The sequence below is a fragment of the Apteryx rowi genome, unplaced genomic scaffold (assembly GCF_003343035.1).
Source record: "Apteryx rowi isolate R43461 unplaced genomic scaffold, aptRow1 scaffold_1633, whole genome shotgun sequence".
NCBI lineage: Eukaryota > Metazoa > Chordata > Aves > Apterygiformes > Apterygidae > Apteryx > Apteryx rowi.
The window spans coordinates 293-23,777 of NW_020447901.1; the positions used below are offsets into that span (position 1 = coordinate 293).

Consider the following 23,485-nt stretch of genomic DNA (forward strand, 5'->3'; position numbering starts at 1 on the left):
AGTTTAGTCATTGCCTTGTCTTTCACAGGGCCATTTGGAGAACAGAATCATTCCAGACTCACGGTAGACAGTTACATCATTGGCAAGTTTGTGTGTTTTATGCTATCAGATGTCCAGGTATTTTTCACTGTTTCTTAGGATTGGGCCACACAATAATTTGCATCTCTTCTTGGAAGGTATTTTGCACATAAATATTAGCTTTTTAAAAGCATACGGAAATCAGACTGAATTTCACCACCCGGACCTCTCCCCTCCCACACAGCAGTTAATTGCTGTGAGCAATATAACCCTAAATTCTGAGATCTTGCGTACAGTTCTTGAGAAATAAAAGCATTGTTTTTGGTGCTAGGCCTCTGAAAGATGAAGAACTTCAAAGTCCATCCTGAGCTTTCATTAAGAGTTCAGACACTGCAGGTCTTACATTATCAAGGTGTTAAGAGTCTCTGGCTTAGGAATTTAGCACAGCAAAACAGCTGCTTTTTCAGAGCAATCCAGAATTGTCTTATGAAGTATTTCTCAGTGGAAAAATACTGCTCAGCATTCTTAGAGAATGCATCCTGTAACGATCATTGGACTGGAATAAGTCATGACTTCCAGGAGCAATAGAAATGTTTTTATAAAACATTATTTCATTCTACCAAAGTATTTTTTTTTATAATAATTTTTTCTACCTGGTAACATCGGAATCTTGATTTTCCATTTTCTCCCATTATATATTTAGAAACCACCGAGGTGCATCTGTTTGAAGATCCCTTAGGCTGTATAACAATATTGAAGCTTCTCCTTTGGCTTCTTTAAAGGAAAGAACTTCAAAGTTAGTCCCAAATATTCATTAATGGTAGAGACATACAATGTGCATATACTATGTAAATATTCCAAGTATATGACAAAATTTAAATAGTTATGTCACTTGGATAATAACATCACTTTAAATTTGAGAGTTACGGTTACTCCCTAAGCAGGCAATACTTACTAGTTTCAGAAACCAGAGTTATTAAATTTTTCATTAACAAATGGTTTTGTGTTTGTCGTAAGAACCCTTTATAAAACTTCTCGAGTCGATCCTCAGCTACTCCAAATTTTTATGACTATATGAAACAGTAGCACTAGTCAACAAAATAAGGTTGGAATACAATTTTGGGGAACTCAACAACGCAAACCACCCACTTTCCCAAGCACTATCTGGCTGCCAACAGTTCTATGACTATCTCTGCTGTTACTTCCAAAATTTGTTTTATACGTATCCTGTGAGTTATGGCTTCTCTCCCTTTGTCTTTCACTGACAAAAATTGGGATTTGTTTTTTTACTTTTTTAGAAAAGGGCACTTCTGACCAACCTAACCCTTTCTGATGGACAACGTGTCATTCTGTGCCCAAGCTTTGGTTGGCCTCTGTGATGCTTATTCGGGCAGTGACCCTGAATAAGAGATCTGGATGAACAGCCGCAGCCACTGAGGATGAAAAAGACTTTTTTCATCTCTTCATAATTCATCTTTGTGCTCTTGTGTCAGAAGTCATAGCTGTCAGCCCACAGGACAAGCTAATCAGGTAGTGCCTCGCATTCCCTGAGAGTCTGGCTCTGCCCTTCCTTACGGACAGATTTCCTGTCTGGAGTTGTTTACCTTCTACCTGTTTGCTTCTTTAACAGAGTGGCAAATTTTTCTCTCTGTAAATCCCTTCTAAATTATGAGGTGTGCTGGAGGGATCCTTCAGGCAATAACTCTTATCAGAAAGTTCTGTGGCCTCCTTAGATCAAATGTCATATCACAAGTATTCATTAATGATTTATAAATGCAAAGTGCTGTGTTATTATATTTAAAGTGTAGCACTGACTTCAGACACCCATGAACTGAGTAATATTATCCCTTTAAAATAAGGGGATCAAAGTCACATATATCATTCCACTAATCAGGTTCTAATCAGGTCATGATTTCTTGCCTCATAATGCAGAATTTCCTCCCCCCCACAACACTGCGTTCAAATTAAATCGCATTCACCCCTTGAAGAGTCTCTGCTGACCCTGGACCCCAGTAGAGGCAAATAAGCACCACTTTAGCTGTAAGGCAGGAATAATTTGAACCCCTTCTTTTAAATTTTGGCTCCCTGGAGATCTCCTGCAGCTCTCCTGGCTCCAAAGCCAGTCTCGTGGGAGTCTCAGAGAAGGGATTATGGGGAATCAATAAACTGTGTGTGAAGCGACACTGAAGATCATACCTATTACTTTAGTGACCCTAAAGAAAGATTTACCCTCTGTACTTCTTACTTTAGTCATTGGCCATGCTCAAGGAACCTGCAGGCTTAGGGGAGTGAGTTCACATTACATGATATATAAGGAGAAGAAATTTATTTCTCTCCTTTGGTCCTGAATTTTTTCTCCTCTAATACTCCTATATTTCAAAGAAGCTGGATCCTATCCACAGAAAGTTTTATTCATTCATGGACCGGTGGTATAATTTACCAAGAAGACTGTCTGCTGCAAATGTGCATTCTCCTCAGCTGCTTGAACCAGACTGATGAGCAGCAGAGGACTGTTTCCCCTAATGTTGGGACTACATCTGTATTTGGGACTGAAAAATTCTCTTTGCAGGTTTTATGTACAAGCTGCTGCAACTATGCTAGTAAGGCTGTCTGGGTAAGATGTTGTCACTGCTGGGGTACCATCTTATCTGGTGGGATACTGGGAGATTTGAATATAAGAAGTGCTCATGCTTACCCTTTCATGCTCTATGAACTTTCTCCAAAAACCATTTAACTTTCTCATTTACTAGTATTTTTTTTTTTTAAATAATAATTCATTTAATCTGTGGTCCTCATCTTTTAAATTATTCCTGCAAGAGAGGTGTAAAGCAATGACAGTCATTGGGAATAGCCTGTGGAAGTTTCAGATTAAAGGATTTAAAAGCACTTTGCAAAGCCTCATTAATGATTTATAAATGCAAAACACTTATTATCATATTTTAAGTATCCAGCATGATTGCAGTGCTTTAGAACAGAGTTATAAAGTCACCCTGAAATATATGTCAAGGTTATTAATGTACATTCTCTGGGTGCTTGCATCATACTTCATTTGTTTGATTTGCATTTGAAAAGCAGTTTTACATTGCTTTAAGAGCACTTTTAAAAATATGAAGCCAACATATTAGTAGGTTTAAATCAGAACATTTCCCCAGGTTTTAGCACTGTTCACACAGCTGTAGACAGAAACTTGCACTGTTAATAGTATACCCTTAGAGACCACAGTCTTCCTGTAACATTTCTCTCCTTCCCACTTGAATCCTTTTGACACCTCTCAAACTTAAAAACCTGGAGGATCTTCAGAGAACAAGGACTGACCAAAGCCAGGTTTCTCCAAACAGGCATCTGGCACAATTTGTTGCAGAGCAATCCTGACCTTTCTCAAACAATACTGATTTCTCACAAATTACACCAAAGCGCAGTTGTTCTCCTGCTCTTTCCTATGCATCTTAAAACAGGAAAGAGTAGTTGTGTAAGACCCACACACCTTGTTTAGTTTAGTTTGCACTTAGGGACATGGGGGGGGAACAGCAGAAAGAGCCCACCTGGGACATCAGAAAGAAAATATCCATTTCCCTGAACTATTCATATTCTCAAATTGATGAAAGGGTAACAAAATAAAGATCTTTTGATTCTGGAGGCTGCTTCAGAGGAGTCAGGAGAATGATATCAGCAGTGGCTTAGGCTCTTGTACATCTCTAATGAAAGAAACATGCAGGCATAATATGAAAGGTCAGAAAATGTGCAGATCAGGCTAGTCTGATAAATGCAGAGAACATGCAAATCTTACTCCACTAAAAAAAATAATAATAAAAAACTCAGTAACTAATTAGGACCTCATGCACAAAAGGTTTCTTTAATATTTCAGTCAATTTAAGAAAGTTTCCACAACACAGGCCTCCCATTTCTCTCCTTATTCTCTCCTTTATTTGCTTTCTTTATTCGTTTCTCTTTAACTATTCTTTTCAGCAAAGTAGGTAAACCCAGGTTAGGCAGGTTAAGATAATTTTTCCTTGGTAGTCAACAATTACCTTAGGGATGATTTTTAATGTAGGATTTTCATTAAAAGGATCTCTTTTATTAAAGATCATTATTCCATAGTTATTAATTTGTGGGCATTGGTAATTGCAGATTTCTTAAAAGACAGCTCAGGTTTCAAAAGATATAAGTGAAGCCACCGATTTTAACTAGAGATGGCGCCCTAAATACTTTAAGCACCTTTGAGAACCCTGAAGTCCTTTTCTCTGTTTTGTGAAAAAATGATGAATGTTCACTATTCATTGCAAGTAAGGGCGGGGGGGGGGGGGRCACCAAAAAAATGCACAGTTTGAGATTTCCTGCTCTGTGGAAATGCTACTTTCTGCTCAGATCAAGTGGATCTCTGCAATACTAGAATTTCAGATGCCATTTCAGGACTCTTATCTTTTGTCCAAAACCGTCAGTCCCAGAGAGAAGGACACTCAGGTATCCAGGCCACAGGTCTAATCATGGTCATACACACTTTAGTCATCCTATAGGCTGAGCTTTTGCACCAAATCCTCAGTTTAGTGCAGAAACAATGTTGGAAGAATGTGGATATAGTGGATACCCCTGAAGTTAAATCAATTATTAAAACTCAGGAAATCTGTATTTGCTTCTTCACTGCCACAGATTTCTTATGTAAAACTGAAAAAGTCATTTCAGGCCACATCAAAAAGTGCTCAYTGTGCTTTTCTGTACTGAAAGCCCCTCCCTTAATCCCAGTGCATTAATTTTGCATTTGTAAAAGAGATAATAATCGTTTCTCTTTTGTTTCTCATATCTAATCAGTTTGAATGCTTGTTGCTCACTGCAGAGACTTGCCCTTTGTTTGCCCGATGCAATGCAATCTTAGTTATGACTTCAAAGAGTTATTGGAATTCAAATTACAAATAATAAGATAAATGCCAATGAGGAAAGCCTGTTTTACTCCAGGCTGTTTCATTTGCTCACCAACTGACCTGTGACAATTCATTTAGCCTCTGCACTTCATTTTATTAAACCTAGATAATAACTAGAGTTAAAATTTGCCCAAGGCAATAAAAAATTAAGCTGCAAGGGAAATGCTAGATGACATCTTAAATAGGGCCCGAAACTGCAAAAAGAGCAGACTCCTCTCAAGGAGTCCCACAATATAAAATATGATATAAGGGGCTGAAAAAAGAGGATGCAATGAGCACAAAGCACCGATGAGTTTCAGGAACAGTATTTAGAAAGGAGTGAGAAGTCCTGCAAAAGGACGTTAGGATAAGCCTGGATTAATGGTTCAAGATGATTAAGTGGAAGAAGATAAGCTTAGTTGGCAGCTAAGCTTTTTTTGCTGCCTATTTCCAGTTATCTTCCTGCAATGTTTATTAAAAACCACATCAGGTTTCCACCAAGCATTTGCCAGCAGCTGCGGCAAAGCGTGTACCAGGCAGCATCCTGGTYTGGGTCACGTCCAGGGCCAATTCGCTCTCCTGGACATGGGGACAGAGCCAGGACCCACCGCCACCCTGGCTCTCAGGGCTGCCTTCGCACCAACCCCCTAGGGCTCTCCTGTTGTGGGTCCCAATGTCCAGACAGTCCTGGTGTATCTTGCTGCTTTGCCTATGAAACTGAGCAACTGGGGAGTTTCCAATAATTGAGGGATCTCCTGCATGCAATAGCTTTCCTCACCAAGAATTGCAACCGTGCTGTTTTACAGAGCCTGGTTAAAGACTGACTTTTTTAATTATAGGGTTTTCAGGTTTATCTGGACTCAGCTTATGAGCAGTATGGGGTGCAAGTTTTATATTGATAACATCAACCATTTTCTCTATCCATGGTCAAATTACAAGAATCAGAATCTTACTAAATGAATTTTTTATGTATACATACGTCTATGACTCTATACCTGCAGCTCTTCAGCTGAATGAGCCTTGCTTCACAGCTTTAGTGTTACACAGTCCCTCACTGGCAGTGCAGTGTTTTAGCAGATCAGTTGTATCAGTAGATTTAAGGACATTCCCACCTGCTTTTCCAGTGCCCCCCAAAAGCCTATTTTTAATCAGAAAACTGTACTCATGTTTCCCCTTTCTTATCATGGACCTAGAAAACAACTGAGCTAAGACATAMTAACATTTTACTGAAAAAAGAAAAGGTCAGACACCTCTAAGGATGAATCACAAACCCACCTTTTTACCCCAGACTTGTCATCTTCTGTCAAAAGGGAAAGCACAAATGCAAATGATCTAAATTTCCACACAGACATTTAGAAAAAACAGCATTCCTCCTCCTGGAACCATTCCCATGCTGAGCTCAGTGGTTTAAAACAAAGAGAGGGGGAAAAAGGACGAACCTGTGAAGCACTAATGAAATAATGTATTTCAGCTTTAGATCTTCCTCGTCTCCAGTGTGACTGGTGCATCTCCACCCCTCGCAGGAGGACCCTTTGGAGCACCCACCTGCGTGTCCGGGCAAAGTGAAGATTTCCCCTTTTGGGAGGTCCTCACCTGAGCCCTCTCAGCCAGGTAGTTTTTACTCCAGTCCCAGGAAGCTTTTTAGCCCCATACTAAACTTCACTGCTTAAAAGCAACTGTCAGGCTCTGGAGTTCTGTGGCAGAAACACTGCTATCAAAAGAATTATTTTACGTTTGCAGGATTTATATTCAAACTGAAGGGCAACCACTGTGCTTTGCTCTGAAGACGACGTTCCTGCCTCCCTTGCCTTGCAAAGTTGGAGGCAGGATTCCTTTGTTCTTAATTATTACTTACTTAAAACTTTCCTTCATATCATAAATTATCTGTAGCTTGGGAGGATGTTGGCAGGGGTCCCCGGGCAAAATTATTTATGGGAACTCGTGAACAGAACAAAAGATTTCAGATTATTTCCCAGTCATTTATTCAGATAAAGCATTGTACATCAGGTATGATAATGCAATAGAGTGAGTTGTATCACACTTGTTAAGTGTGTCCCCACGTATGTAAATGATCCATATCCTTGGTAGTGCAGTAAGATTTTAATTAAGAATAGCTTTTATTTATTTGTATTTAAAAGAAAAACAAAAACTGTTATGGATTTATGAGCTGGCATCTCAGGTGACTGTTAGACCAAAAAGCTCCTAAGTGCAGTAACTGGCAGCTTTACCAGAAGTACCTTCCCAGAAGAATAGTGGCTCCCTTCTCCTTGTTTAACGTGATATTTCTGTCATATTGATTTCCTCTTTAAAGTGTTTATAAAAAATGTTTTTCATTGTGGTATAATAGCCTTTGGCTCATTCATCGAAACCTCGACAAACTGACAGCTCTCATTTTCTAAACAAGCCATCAATGCGCAGTGCCTGAAACGAACTTAATTCAGTCTCACTTGTTTCAGGAGCAACACCTGGGAAGGAGCAGGGCATCTAGAGAAAGAAAAAGTCCCAACTGAATTTCTCAAAAATCAAAGCAAAAATTTGTCACAAATTGCTGTTTCAAGGGTTCTTGAATAGTCTCAGATTAAACTTATTTCTCTCATCTGTGTTAAAAACAAATTCTCATCAGGACAGAGATGTTTCTTGCATACTTTTTTCTGTCTTCACCTTGTTATTGTCCTGGAAGAACAAAGGCTGGATGGAAACAACAGTCCCAGGCTCCTGTCCAGTCTGTTGGGACCGTGCAAAAACCCACAGCTCTGCAATGCTCTGTGACTTCACCACGGCTTTGAGTCAATGACCAAAAGCCGTTGGTGACAACTACCTGCTTTTAATTGCAACATGGTCAAACCCTGCAAAGAGAGTTGAAACGAATCCACCTGCTCCGGTTACATTTTATGCAAGTATTATTTGTAAAGACTAACGTGGAAGCTGGAGAACGCAGAGCTCTCTCCCCGGGGACACATCCCATTCAAAGGTGACCAGTCTCTTTGGGAAAATGGCTATGAATTCATTCAGTTCTCCTCCTGACCCACAGTGCATATTCACTGTCAGGGATAACAGCTTAAAGTCAAGCTCTGTGTGAAGAGTTTCAGAGGTAAACTCTCTTTGCTTCCATACTGGACAATAATTAAGATTTGTGAAATGAAAATAAAATCGTGTTCCTTCATGGTAAATAACACTACTGATGCTCCCTTGAATCTCTTTCACAGATTGAATTTGAGGAGAGAAAAAAAAAAGCATCAAATACCTGAATGTTTGATCAATTCGTGTTATAACTGAAGTGTGCTTAATGAAGTATATCAATGTTTTTTGACCCACAAAACGTTAAAGTGAATCCTACCTGCAGGGTGTAATACACAAGACACACTATGTGGGGATCTAAGAGCTAACAAACACAAACAGTGAGCAAAACAGTTTCGTTACTTACAGAAGTTATGCATGCAGAGAGGTTTGTTTTGCAACTAATTAGGACTTCGTGCAAAAAGGGTGTCACATCCTCCAGGCAATTTGACTAAGTGTATAAAAGCATTTGCTACGTCGAACTCTTCTAATCWCTTTTCTTAAACTCTTCTCCTTGGTGATCCGGGTAAGTCAATTTTGAATCAATTACTTATTGCTATCTAAATATTATCAAATGATAGGTTAAACTTAGGAAATGGTAAGGGGTATTGCTCCAGAAAGATACTTTCTATTGTCCTTCAGTTTTATGTCAATAGAAATTTTAAACTTGAGACATGAAAGCTGGCATTCACAAACTGTGTTAATGTTTTAGGGAAACAGTTCATTCAAACCAGGGATGATACGTACAGTTCCCTCACAGCTCTGAAAAGTCTCAATAATTTGATACTGGAAAGTATTATTTCATATTATAAAGACTATGTCACATTAAACATAAATTGCCATTGAAAAAATTAATTTTTTTAACATTCTCATCCTCAGCTRTCTTCAAGGAAGCTACAGTTTCTTCTAACAGTTGAAGAATTTGCCCTAAATATTTTCAAAATCCTATGGAGATAAGAACTCATATTTTCTTATTAAAAAGTCATTGGACAGCTGTTTTTGTTTAAAATACATTTATAGTGCTGAATTCCAGATCTAGAAGGAGTGTCCAAATGCTCCCTCTTCACCTCTTTTGCCTGTGTGCTAGGATGAACTTTTACAAATTGCTCATCTGCACGAGACCACGTGAGGATCCTTGCTCTTGGATTGACCTGCTTTAGCAATTCTTTCCCCAGTCACTTGCAAAACTAACAATTTCAGAGCCAGATCTTCAGCTGGCAAAATATTCTGTTGTTGCCTTCAAGTCAATGTCATAGGGTTAACTGGCATGAAAATGATGAAGATGCAGCTTTACGGATTATAGAAGACAACGATGGTGTATGGCTAAAACAAGAAGTTTAGATGGAGACATAAGAAATCTCCACTAAATTTTGTCTGTCCCATGGATTCCCAGGGGTAAACATTGGGATTTATTTGGGAAATCAATTTAGGCCCACCCTTTATGCCAACCCCTTAATCTCTTCCACATCAGTTTCACACTGACAAAGTCATGATAATTATCACTTCTCCCTTACTCTGTTTGCCTGGTCTAATTAATGTGGGCATAATTCAGGGCAAGGACTGCATAATTATACGATGCCCAAGAAAATCTGGCCTTGATACCAGGTATAGGTTTAAAGGGCTGTTTGATTACAATTATAAAATATTATAATGCAAAGGAGAAATAACAAGGCTAATAAAAGCTGGGTGGATCTCTATCTTTGTTCTTASTGTTCCACTTCTAACCAGGTGAGATGACGTAACTTGCTTCACCTCGGTGTTTTGGCTCAGTGAGCACTGTGAGGATTAAAATTGAAGTTTGGAACATGGAGCACGTTTGGGATATGCCTTTTAATAGTGTTTGAATATGCAAAAGTGAGACAGAGCAGTGGAACAGGTTAGAAGTCGGTGGAAGAGGAGGAGAAGAGAAGCAATAGGACAAGACCATGTTAAGCTGAAAACAGTGGTGATCTAAAAAATATCATCAGGATGCAATGAAGTTCAAAAGGGTTATTTGAGAAGGAGAAGAGTTACTGGATGGAAGGAGGAAACTGGGTAAACATTTATCTATCAGCTGAAATATTTGCGCTTTCTAGTTCCCCATTTGTGTGTAATCATGATATCTAACCTGTAAATCCACCTTCTCGAAATCTCAATATCTGATACGCAAACTTGTTGCCAGACTGACGACTGCCTTTTCTCCACTCCCCTCCTGCTGTGTTTCAGGTCTACATCTGTCACATGTCTCTCTACGATGAGTGCTGCGTGCCACCGGGGGTGATCTGCCCTGAGCCGTTTGCCCTCACCTCCAATGAAACTTGTGTCATTAAATACCCCGACACAATCGTGGACATAGTGGACCCCGACTCACCACCATGTTCTGTGATTTATCCCGGCCCAACTCTCACCACTTTCCCTCAACAAACCATAGTGGGATCTACTGCCTTGTTCGATCTCGGGAGCTTACTTGATTCTAGGGGATCTCTTGGGTTTAGGGGCTTGTGCGGTTCTGGGACAGAGTATAACTCAGGATTATCACTTTTTGATACAGGAAACTGTAATCCTTTCTCTCCTCAATTCTCCAAACCATTTGGCTGTAGAACTTGCAGGCCAACCTAAATCCTGCATGAATATCCATGGATTAAGTGCAAAGCAGAATTGAAAAGTAAGACAGATCACGACTAAGTTTATGGATAATGGATTATAGAAGTGCTGAGCTCCCACAGTTCCCAGGGGAGTCAACAAAAATGTGGCTTCCTGACACTAGACCTGCATGAGGACTAGAATTTCCAGACTACAAGAAATTAAAATTTCAATATTTGATTCTTATTCAAAATTAGGATGAAATAAAAAGGAAATCTTCCATGAAACAAGATTTTCAAATATATATATATATATTGGCTTGGTAAAAATGTTAACGTTCAATAAATTAAAAGTTTTATTCCAACATTGACTTTTTATTATCAATTCCTCTTGAAATAAAAAGCAGAAAACCATGTTTTCAAATTATGTGACTGAAAACCTTGAGTTCCAAAATGCAGCTTTATCAAAATAGAAATTCGCATGTATATTTTTGCTGAAGCAGCATTTACCATCAAGGGGAAAAAAAACAAAACAACACACAACTATCAGCTCTACTTGGCATTTCTTAAAATTAGGTATTTGTAAGTCTTGCTTGTGCTTTATTTCCTCTTAGACCCACGATGTAATGGCTTCCCAGCTTATTTTTCTGCCTATGTTTCATTTTATGCAAACCAGGGCAAAAAAAAACAAAACAAAAACACTTCAAGCAATTGAAATACCAGATTTTATTGTAAAATACTTCTGATCAGTCAGAGAAAGAAGAACAACCTATTCAAAATCATGGACCTGGAGATTCATTGTAGACCCTCATGAAGTCCTGGAACTCTTCTGGCTATATCCTACCTACCTTATTTTGCACATGTATATTCAGCTTCTCATTCCCATTAAACACTATTGTGCAGCATAACATCCACTTTTTGTTTTTCCTTTTTTCTCTATGCTTCATTTTTGAATCATTCTGAATCCCCTGCAAGTGTAGCTGTCACCTGCAGAGGCTCAACACCCAGACCAGCATCAAGTAAATCATCGCCCAAAATTACTAAACCTTTGCATTTTTTCAAGAATCTGTTCGAACTGCATTTCTGCATGGAATAAAGACGCTGCTGTCTCCAAAGCCATTCACGGGAAGCCTCTGGCTGCGGCAGTGCGGAGTGCTGTGAAACCTCCTCTGTGCTGCTTCCTGGGCAGTGAGGAGGGCAGATGCACACACAGCGGATACAGATTTTTGTATGATTCCCTGAAATACTAAAATGACTTTCCCAGCCTACTTACAAAGCTGTCCCTGAGCAACAAGGACAAAATCACTTACAAAGCTTGCACAGGCAGAGGCAGCGCGTTGTAATCCTCTCTCTGGGTCACTTTGCTGGGACAGCTTGCGCAAAGAGGCTCTGCAACCGGGATCAGTGTAACTCAACAGTGCAAAGCAAATATTTATTGGCCAACACACAGTAACAGCTAGGACTATTTCTAGGCTGAGCATTAGTGTGCTCATGTCCCCCCACCCCTTCTCCCTGAAGAGGCTTCACAGGCCATGCAGGGGAGCAATTCTGTTCTTAAATATCTAAGTTTTGTGGCAACTGTTCTTGGAAGGATCTCTTTTCCCCCTACCCCATTATTCTGCACCAAATACATTCAAAATAATTGAAGAAAAGGAGAAATGTAAGCAGATCAGTTTTAGCTGGGCCTGTATTTCAGTAAATCCATGAAAAATGATGTCAAAGTTTGCTAGAGTCAGACATAAAAGCTGGTATCTCACAAGATTTTGAAGCAGAGACCTTTTTCCCCTGCTGTGATTTCTAAACGACCTTATTTTCTCGCAACATCCTTTCCCATCCTCCAGGGTGTCTTTTACAATCACTTGAGTTCCTGGAGTCTGCAAATTAAATGTGCAACTTCTTTTTCCATAAATTAAACCTAATTTCTGAAGGATGCTGTATGATCCCTTCAGTATAACACATATCTCTGAAGTTTTCAGAGAGTTTCATAACCATTAATATTTGTACACAAGCAGAGCAAAACAGTAAGTTTGCAGCAGTTGCAAAACAGCAGTTGCAAAACATTAAGTGTACACCTTCAGATTCAGACATCCAGATGTTGAGCAACATCCGCACTTTAGAAATATGTGTGCATGGATTGCAAGTGTCATTTGCCACATGGGAGCATCATTTTGTAAGTTTTTACGTGAAAATAAGCTTATTTGTTATCATTTTAAATTAAGACCCCCACACATACCCCAATACTTAAAGCGCATGGGACAAATCCCACTGCAGTGGAAGTCAGATCTCTGTCCCTGCTTTGGTGAGCTGGTATGTACTATGCTCATTGCGTGGGCCAGTGTATTTTGAATATCAGTACCCTGTAACAGTCCAGCCTCATGAAGGCACTTTCAGTAGTGATCTATTTGCTAGATCTAGCACTCGGAGGTACCATTTTCCTGCAAAGTCGCATGACTGCCCACCACCAACCTGCCCTACAGATGTATTGCACCACTCATCCTAGCATTGGCGACGGTGGGTCCTAGTTCCCTCAGATCAATCCTGCAATGAGGGAGGACGTAGGTGTCCGATCCCTCCTTCCCCAGGGATCCGTGGAAGACCTCCGCTGCTCAACACACCCCTAAATAGCCTGGCAGATAGGTGCTGYATGCGATTTTGCTGTGGACTCACCCTGCTGCAGCGTAGCCCAGACCTTCGGGCCATGCTACACTGAAAATTAGGACAGGCACACGTGGCTTCCCCATGCGGCCGTGATCTGTAGGAAGGATTGCTCAGCCCTGCACTGTGTACCAGAAATCTGTTTTCATTCCCTTGCACAATTTCTGTGCAGCCTTGCTTTTGATTTAATAAAAAAAACTATACTGCAAACTACCTCTCTGAGGATCCCCAAGGCAAAATCATTCACTGGGAAATCGCCGAATGCCCTCAGGGAAAGAATTTCAAAATTCTTCCCAAGTGCTTTGTATTGATTTACATAGGCAAAGTGCTGTGCTATTATACAGTTAATGTCACGTAACTCAACTTCTATGTTCTGGAACCCGATCTTTACTAAGAAGTAGCTATTTATCTAGATTAGATTTATCTGATAATAAATCTTGAATGTGCAAAGGGATCGTTCATCACTTTAAACCTGTTTACCTCTGCGTTGCAAGTTTCCCACGTGACAGTCTCCATTCCTTATTCTCCCTAACATCCTTTTCTGCCCTCRTTCTGATTTCAGAGAAACCTTCCTTTGTGTGGGCAACCAGGATARTCCAGTCAATTATATGCATTCTCACTCTTTGCTTATTTCCTAAATTTGCAGCTTCTTTTCCATTGTTTATCCCAAATTTTTGATGTGTCCTCTCAAGGAACCACTGAGCAGTAGCTCCCTACTTATGGCTATTTTAGAGCAAATGAGTTCAGAACTCTTGGCTCAAACTCTTTTTTGCTTTTTCTGCACAAAACACGGGAAGAGAACAAACCTAACCAGATCTTACTGGATTTCTACATCCACATATTAAGTAACAGTATCACCTTAAAGTATACATGTGAACATCATTCATGATACTTTGTGAAAAAGTCATCCTTATTTCTAGCCCCTGAGCTCAGAGGACTTGATTTCAATGGAAAGTCTCTCCCGGAGCGGGTGCRTGGGATGTTGGGGGAGACAAGACCCCTGTGCAGGACCACAGAGCCGTTCGGTGGCCGAGGTCTGCCAGGCAGGACGCGGGATGACTCACATCAGAGGTAGTCGATACACCCACGGCTTGCTAAAAATACCTTCTGTATTCTCCTGCATAATTTGTTTACATTCCTGTGATTCATTCCTGATTAGCTAACTTCAGCTTTCCATACCATAAAGTGTCCTTAAATTCTGAGGTGAATTTGTGGGATCCCTTGGGGGGGGGGGAAATTCACTTGCAAAATGTAGCCCGGGGGATGCTGAGAGCAAAGGCTTTCAAAGCGCTTTGTGAATGCTCTGCAGTATTTTATATGTGCACCACACTGTGGTATCACATATCGTCAGTGCTTCCCTAAGTGCTGGTGCCACAAAACTGAAAAACAACCTTCCTTTTTTATATGCCAAGATCAATCCTGTATGTTTTCTACTAACGTAGATTGAGAAGCAATGGTTATTTAATTTTCATATTCGTCCAGAAAACCTCCCAGGATGGAGCTTCCACAGCATCTCTGGGCYGCTTCCCTTGACTGTGCTCACGGGGAAAACTTTTTCTTTATCTCAGTCTGAACCTCTCTTGTTTCAGTTCATATCCATTGCCTCCCGTCCCCCTGCTGCGCACTGCTGGAGAGGGCCCAGCTCCATCGTCTCAGGACGACTCACGTAAGACAGGGTCTGTGCACATTCCACGTGACAGAAGAAAAGCAGCTGGACACCACCTGTATTGCTTCCTCCAGCTGCACAATGAAAGGTTGGGGTAGATGCTTGGGAAGCAGGAGGAAAAACTGAAGAAAACCGGAAGGCTTAAAGGGAAACTGAGGCAGGTTGTGTAATGCCGCGTGGGGCTACAAGAGGGAGCTGTGGAGGAGCAATGGGACCTGGTTAACTCAGCATCTCGAAAATGATCTGCATGACTGGTTTCTGCATTATACCAAAAAACAGGATTACTGCCAAAAAAAGCACACACACACACAAAAAAAAACCCACACACCACAGTGGGGTCAAGGACAGCATGCAACATAGATACACAGAGCAGATTTTACTGTGATTAATCATTTCATTTGCTTTCCTGTCAAGCCAGGGCTGTGTCCAGGTTTTCTCATGTTATACTACATTTTGGTACAGATCTGGTTGGCGCACAGGTGAAAAGTTAGAGATAGCAAGCAGGGTGGAGTACACAGAAAAAGGGACAAGCGAGGAGACATGGGGACTTCTGCAGCACCTGACAATTCCCTGCTGTTTTGAATGGACTTCCTCTGCCCATTACAGAAAACATCTTTGCATTATTCTTGTTTTTTCTTCCTCATAAATCAGTCACCAGAGTTTCACTTAATACTTCTGCATCTTTCTCTTCCACCCTGCTCCCTTTGTTCTCTTTCCTTCAGTGCCCCTTTCCTTAAAGTTTATCATGCAAATTAATAAGTTTTTCAAGGTTGGTTGTTGTTTTTCAGTAATAAAATCTAGTTTAGCCCCATTTAGAAAGGAATGAAAAGTGGAAGCCCTGGGTTCTCCTGCTCCATTCAGGGGCTGTCCGATGGGTTGCTAAACCCTAGAAATGAGTTGTGAAGACATGCAAAAGCCCAGCCCTGTGCCCGCAGTGGGGACCTGATGAGCCTGGAAAGTGCCAGCTGTCACATGCTTCATCAGACTGTCAGAGTTTGCAGCAAAATTTCCCTTTTTCACCACCAAATATTATCAGAACATCTGCAGCAAAGGGTCTATTTTGTTGAACTGGCAAATATACCAGGAGAAAACCATCATTCTCCCCCATCAATACCCAGTCTGTATATTTTTATTTATTATGCTCCTTATGCCATAAATTAGGATTTATGCGGTGTCAGTGGAAACACCCTGAGTAATTAAACACCATGAGAATGTTCCGAGGATTGAAAGCGTTTCACAAACACTTATTAATATGTTGCCTATGCAAATAGTTGGATTATGATAATAAGCAGTGTGACGCCTAGTGTTGGGCAATAGTATCACTTTAAGAGATGCATCAAGGTCATTCCTTGCATCGTCCTAATTATACCATGATTCATTGCTTCAACTTTCCCTTGTGTTTCTTATAAAAATCAGTAAGCAGCAGAGTTTTTGCTGGTGTAAAATACAGTGGATCCATACACTATATTACATAACTGATTAACTCTTGCTAACGATCTGGACATATGTTTCAGCTCTTGATTGCCTAGTGTGCAGAATTTTTGCTGATATAATATACCGATGATGTAAGCAAGTTTAGCTTCTTTGAAGTCAAGGGAACAGGTGATGCAGATCTACATCAGCAGCGATTTCTTTTGATTATTTCTTCATTAACAAGCACTCCTGACTCAGCTTTAAAAACAAAGGATTTGTGCTCTGAAGTTGCACAGAACTGGTTTGACCACATAGATCATATCTTTGCAAGGAAAGGATTATTAATGTTGTCCCTGCCTTACACAAGGATATAATTTTCTAAAGCATTTTTAAATTAATAGCTGCTCAGGATATTAATATTCTATATTGTGGTGTATACAGCCCACATCACTCTCTGCCCTTCATTGTCTTTATTACCATCACTATTCACTCTAGAGCAAAGAAAAAATGGGAAAAAAAGAGCAACTCTGTATAGTATTGCTGAATTTTGAAGAGAGTAAATTATTTTGCAGTTAGGGACTACATTTTAATATGACAGCTAGGATTCAATCTCTATTCTGTCAGGGATCTCCCAGATGACAGATCAACTGAAGTGAGAAACCAGTGCACTTAGCTGGGATCTTTTTGTGGGGGTGAATTTCATGCACATGTTTTGCAATAGCAATCTGGGGGGGCAAGGTTGGAGGGGAGAGATCTTCCAGCTAGAAATCACCCTAAAGCCAGAATGAAAAGACACTGAAAAAATTATATATATATATATATATATATATTCTGCTGAATGGCAAGTTCCTCCAAGGCATATGACGTTCATACTCCCTGGTTATAAGCAAATAAAGCAGGTGCCCAGGAGGACCTCGCCACAGGACTCGTCTCCCTGGAAGTCAATGCATCACGCACACCCATCACCAAACCTTGCACAACCCAGGGAAGGCAGTTTGGGGGTGCCAAGGGGCTCAAAATGCCCATTTTCCCCTCAAGTCTGGTATCTCTGTGGAGCGAAGCTTGATGCATAAAAACACTAAGTGCATTTAAATGAATTCAAAACACAGTCTTTATAGGTGTGCTTGTGGCATAATGTTCTGATTTTATGAGGCACCCTAAAGACCTCCTGGGCTATGGAGTGTATTGGGAATATTCTGGAGACATTGAGAAGGAAGATTTCAAAGAGCTTCACAAACATCTGTTTGTATATTATACATGGAGATTATTCTATGTTAATACTAAGAACATCTTAGTGGATTTAGACTTCTCTGACCTCATACAGAGTAAAATACACAAGACACTTATTTAATCAGCTCCTAATTTTAAGCTTTGTAGTTTGAAACAACTTGATTTGGGTTTAAGAGATAGTTCTGTGTTAGTTTTGCTGTTGAAAGTTTTTGCACCTGATACTTCATCTGGCCTAGGTAAGAGCAGATCCAAACTGCATTAACATGATATCAGCTGAGAAACAATCCCTGTGTTTCTAAAGATTTATCCAGGCATTGGGAGGAAAAGCAGATGTTGACCTGTGTTTCCAGTAAGGAAAACAAATCTTGGGCGTGCTGACAGCCTGTGACAGACATCTCTGAGACTCCCCATGCAGTCATGTTATTTGCAAAGATAATCACTGGAAGTACATTAATTCTTGGTGTATTTTTAATTTTTAATGAAATCAGTGGAGCAAAACCAGGAAATTTAAAGATGAAAGGAACCTGCAGGTTACAATCTGCATTTCATACTAAGACCTAACTCAGCCTTAGAGCATCATAAGCAGCAAGCAAAACAATTACAGCAACTAGAGAAGTAATACATGCAACAAAGTTTGCTTCATAAGTAATTAAAGCCTTTTACACAAAGGGTGTCTCAGAGCCTCCAGGCAGTCTAAGAAAGGGTATAAAAACTCTTTCAGTGCAAGGCTTTTTTTAACTCCTTCTCTTGACTTGTTCTCTCCGGTACACTGAGTAAGTCTGATTGACAACTATAAAAAAAAGCTTGAGTTTAATTTTGTTTTAGACAGAATTTTGTTAGAATTGGGAGTAAATCCTGCATAAATATTCTGACTCTCAGACATTAGTAAGCATCTTTCTACAGATGTTTTCTAGAGATTTATTTCAGCAGATACTGCTGGATAAAGGCTGTAAAAATAAAATCAAGGGTTTTTCAAGACTCCTTTGGGCTGTTAATTTTATGTGAGAATGAGGAATTTCAATCTCTTAGTTCTGAAAAATTCTCAGAAGCGCTCTGAGAATAAATACTAGCATTGGTTTTGCATATGTGTCTTGAATAGGGGATTCAGCTGCTCTTAAGTGTGTGTTTGGGAGGGGGGATTTCATAGGTAACTATAGAAGTAAAATCTCATTGTTGTTTCAAGTTAGTTGTGTGCAGCTATAGAAATGTAGCATTGCTTTTGTTCGTAACCTGTCCATCCTTAGCTAATTTAGAGTCACAATGAGCAAGCRAGGATGAGATACTATTATTTTATTGTAACTGAGGAAAGTTTTCATTTCTAACTACTAACATACAACTTTGCTACTGCTTTAATGTGCTTTTACAGAAGTGAAATTAAGCTTTTTTTCCCCCTCTCTCTTCTGTTAAAGCTAAGTTCTAACCTAAGGGTATTTGGGGAAAATTTCTGTGCATGTTTTTTTCCCAGAATGATACATTTGAGGACGTTTTTACTTTCCTCTGAATATATTTGAGACAGGTAAATAGGTCAAGCAGATCCTTGCCCTGCTCGTTCCCCTGTGCCACTGGCACAAGACAGCACAGAGCTCCTGAAGTCAAGGAAAGAAGCTTTTAGGAGATTTTTACTTCATGCTTGGCAATTTAATAGGTCCTTCATTAGCAAGTGTTGCTGGATATATGTTGTAGGAACCTGTGCACTGGTTCTCTGTAGAGATCTAACAAGCTCAAAACTATGCCAGGAATGAACAAATAGTGTGAGCAGATGGCTCGGTGGTCTAATTTTATAGACGAGCTCCAAGTTACCCTCCATCTGCCTTAGAAACTTTTCCTGGCTTTTCTGCTTACCTTTTATAAAGAGTGCTTTAAAGCCTAGACCCCTAGTCCTCCTTCTCCCAAAAGTTTAAGGACAAGAATTTTAGTTTACGTCAGCCCACAGGACTTATCTGGGAATAAAATAATACTTTTTGCTTGTTCATCGCTATAAAGTATTGTTGACTTACAGTTTTAAAAATTAATGCGACACTACCGTGAAGATGCTAAGATTTAATCTGAAGAAAGAAATAAACATTATTAAATCTGTGTGTACCCTGCACTGAAGCTGCAGTTCTCATTTGGTTCAACAACATCACTCATCCACAATGTAAAATAAGAGAAAAGAAAAATAATATAAGGAATTAAGCAGGATGCTAAATTGACAGAGCAGAGAACTTGAATATAATGCATAAAATACATTAGTTAGGGACTCAAGGAAATCCATATTCAGCTATTCTGACACCAGGTTCCTGCACAGTCACAAAGAACTGGGCCAGATTTTCAAAGTGCTCAGGACACTTTATCTATTGAAAATCTGGATTTCCTCCCTCTCCCACGCACCCTGCCTGCAAGATGCAGATTGCAGGTGCTGCCTTGAGAAGCTGCACGTGGGAGGAGAAAAGACTCTGTCAGAACAAGCTTGAGCTTGTCTTTGTCTCCAGGAAATATTACAGAGGGCTCAGAGGTTTTAGAGCAGATACCTGTTTTGGAGGCAACTCACAAGGAAAGGGGTGGCTCTTTGCTCCCAGAGGAAGAGGGGTAAAATGAACAAAAAAGACTTAAAGCAACTGATTAGAAAAGAAAAATAGATATAAGCCAAGCAAAAGGGAGAGGTGTAGGGCTGCTGCCTTTATTCAAATTCTTGCTCTGTCTAAAGATCTGTTGGAGTTGAGCTTAGAAGTCCTCATACCTGGCTCATTTTGCTTATTCTGCAAATAAATTCCAGGCATTCCCCCCCAGCCAAGCGATGGCTTCGGAGCAGCTGGCATCCATCAGCCCCTGCGAGGTGAAGTGTCCCCAGCCCCTGGCCACCAGCAGCAACGAGCCCTGTGTGGTGGCCTGCCCTGACTCACGGGTGATCATCTACCCACCGCCTGTTATAGTCACCTTCCCAGGGCCCGTCCTCACCACCTACCCACAGCAGACCATGGTGGGAACCTCAGAGCCACCCGAGGCAGCGCTGGCAGAGCCTCCTGCCACAGCCCCACTTGCCACCGAGGTCACCAGGCAGCTGGAATCGACCGTCGAGAAACTCACCCCCCAGGTCATCTCACRATCCGAGCCTCGATATGCCCCAAAATACTCATACACCTACTCTTCCCAATGGACACATCCATGCAACTCATACCGCTCTGGGAAACGGTGGACATATTAAGCTTAGGCTCTTCATGCACAGAGTCAATTTAAAGTAGTCAAGGAAGCTCAAGTTGCAAATTGAGGGTGGAGCTGGGAGGTGGGAGCCCGAGCGCTGGGTGTCGCCCAGCTCCAGCTGAAGAGAATGAGAACTGCGAATGCCCAGCACCTTTCACAGGCAGGCTCATGTGTGCATTTTCTCGTTTTGCCTTTGTTAGACTTGTTATCTACTGGCTTTCCAGTTTAGTCATCTGCTTGCATTGTGCTTTGTCTTGTTCCGGTTATAGTATTRACTTTGACACTGATTTAGAGAGGTGACTTAGGATGCTAGAAATTGCACACAACTGCACCAGAGGAGAGCAACATTTTTTACAGACTGCATCACTTTGACCCTGGTGGTTAGCCAGTGCCCCGTTGAATCCCTGGAAAGATAGTCTTTATATTCTGTACCATTTTGTTCCAGAACTGTAGAAAAGCTGTCTCATTCCAAATAAATTTTCTGTTCTATAGAGCGTCTTTTGGTTTTCTTTACCATGTAATCATTTCTTTCTTCTTTCACCTTTCAGCTAGATTTAAAGTATATTCACCCACAGTCGTAGGCATTCCATGCTGCTTTGCGCCCAAATGTTGCAGAATCCCAGGAATACTCTTCTACACAATCACTATGAACTCACCTGTTTTCAAAGTCCTGTTAGATGTGTGCTGAACAGTTGACACCACCCAGGAGTAACCTAAGTCCCAGGCAGTAACCGCTGTAACTGCGGTGCCCGTGGCAGCTCGGGAAGGGCTCCAGCCCAAATTTGCCATGTCTGTCTTGGGACAGAGCATCCTCCCAGCACTTTGTTCCAAAGCAAGACACAAGCAACTGCCAGGCAGCAGGGGGCAGAGGATCTGGGGGAGGCATTGCTTGGTGCAAGGTCCCTTGTGCAGGTCAAGCAGGGATGAGGCTGTGCCAGGCTCCTTCAGCCATTAGTGGGGGCATAAAAGAAACATCATGTTGGGTCCTGTTGTAAGTTTTCCTTCATCCTTTCCTTCCTGGGCATAGGATAACCAAATTTATTTCCTCTATATTCTCTTCCTTTAAATGTAAAAACCTCTATTCTTTTTCCAAAGTATAAATGGGGAAGACATCCTTCCAGGAAAGATTCCACTTGATTAATTTTAATTCTAATATGGAGCAACAAAAAATACACTGATGTCTTACCTTTGAAAGCTGTCTCTTGTAAAGAAGGTAGCAGTTCGGTAGCAACTTTCCTATACTGCATTTCAGAAGTATTTTATATGAGACATTCAGAACTTCCAGAAAACTTTTTAAGACAGCCCATTTGCCATATGACATTTAACACCATTGCTTAGTCATAGACGTGTATGTCACCATAGTGAAGAATGAGAAGAGCAAACTCTAAAAAAAAAGTTGTTCATGAAATGAGGATTCTTTAATGTGGATGGAAAATGGCATAGACACTGACAGAAGGAAACAAAATAATGCAGAAAAAAACAACTGGAAGTCTGAAAATTACAAGGCTTGAGACAAATCCCAATGCAGTGTTTCACCCGCAACATTCCCCCTTTGGTAGTGCAGGAGCACTAGAGCAGCGCAGAGCAGAGGAAACTCGTCCGAGCATGACCACAGCTTTGCTGTATCGCAAAGAGGAGAAGATTTCAGAGTTAAACACAAACAAGAGGCATGCCTGGAAACTCCAGAATGAAACAAGCTTCCCACAGATATTACTCCTGAGTGAGCTAAAGCCTACAGCTGCAGATCTGCAAAACTATTCTGTGTCAAGAAGCAAATATCAGTGTTTAACAGTAGATGTTTTAGCACAGCATAAGTAGGGGATGAAAGCTTTCTTCTGCATCTGCTGACAGAAGAAACTAGCAGCTATTTCTGAAGACCTGGGGTAGATACTGAACTCCTCAGGTATCTGGGGCTTAGCAGGGTCCGCAGCTGCCGCCGAGGTAGCGGCGGCCAAGGCCCAGGCCCCTGGAACCACAGCTCCCAAAGCCCCCAGAGCCCCCRAAGCCACCAAGGCGGCYGGAACCCCCAAAGCCTCCAAGGCCTCCAAAGCCCCCAAGGCCTCCAGAGCCGCCTCCAAGGCCTCCAAAGCCACCTCCAAGGCCTCCAAAGCCTCCAAAGGTGCCACCGTAGCCCCCTCCAACAACAGGGGCTCCCACCGAGCTGACGCTGCTGTGCTGCGGGAAGGAGCTGAGGATGGGTCCAGGTAAGGTKAGCACTGTGGGCGGGGGCTGGATCACCACGGTGGAGTCAGGGCACTGCTGCACGCAGGGCTCGTTGTAGGCATCAGCCACCGGGGCCGGGGCGGCCACCCCGTAGGGAGACAAGGCGGACAAGGCGGAGCAGGACATCCTTCGGCTTGGCAGGGGAAGCTGCGAGACAAGGCAGAGCCCGGGCTCAGCGCAACGCCGGAGCACTAATGCCTCGCGCTGCTCGCGGATTGTGCCCATGGGCACCACGAGAGGCTCTGGCGCATCTCGGGCAGCCACAGCAACAGCAGGCGCCACACTGGACGTGCCCCTGGAGACCACTTTCCCTCCTTGAGCGCTCCCAGCTACAAACTAGCACAGAGGAGAGAGGAAAAGCACCCTCATCCAACCCAGAGGGAAAGTCCCAGAGCACCCAGAAGAGGTGGCTGCACCGCTCCGCTCAACACATTGCATCTAAGCCCTGGGACTTCCAGCAGCCCTCCTTCCCGTAGCTCTCCAGGAGCACCACCCCATCCAAAACGGTGACATTATCTAAAGCGGTGGTGGGGCACACAGCAAGCAATACACCAGAGAAGTCAGTGCTGAGAAAGGAAGGAGGCAGA

At 41.5% G+C, this 23,485-nt stretch overlaps 2 protein-coding genes across 2 annotated transcripts; one reads left to right on the plus strand and one right to left on the minus strand.

Moving 5' to 3' along the window:
• Nucleotides 1-20,271: 20,271 nt before the first annotated feature.
• LOC112963196 (mucin-2-like) lies at nucleotides 20,272-20,679 on the plus strand. Its single transcript, XM_026060024.1, has one exon. It carries the CDS (start codon nucleotides 20,272-20,274, stop codon nucleotides 20,677-20,679), a length of 408 nt encoding a protein of 135 aa, XP_025915809.1.
• A 1,910-nt stretch (nucleotides 20,680-22,589) lies between these two features.
• Nucleotides 22,590-23,024, minus strand: LOC112963197 (claw keratin-like). Its single transcript, XM_026060025.1, has one exon. It carries the CDS (start codon nucleotides 23,022-23,024, stop codon nucleotides 22,590-22,592), a length of 435 nt encoding a protein of 144 aa, XP_025915810.1.
• Nucleotides 23,025-23,485: the final 461 nt, after the last annotated feature.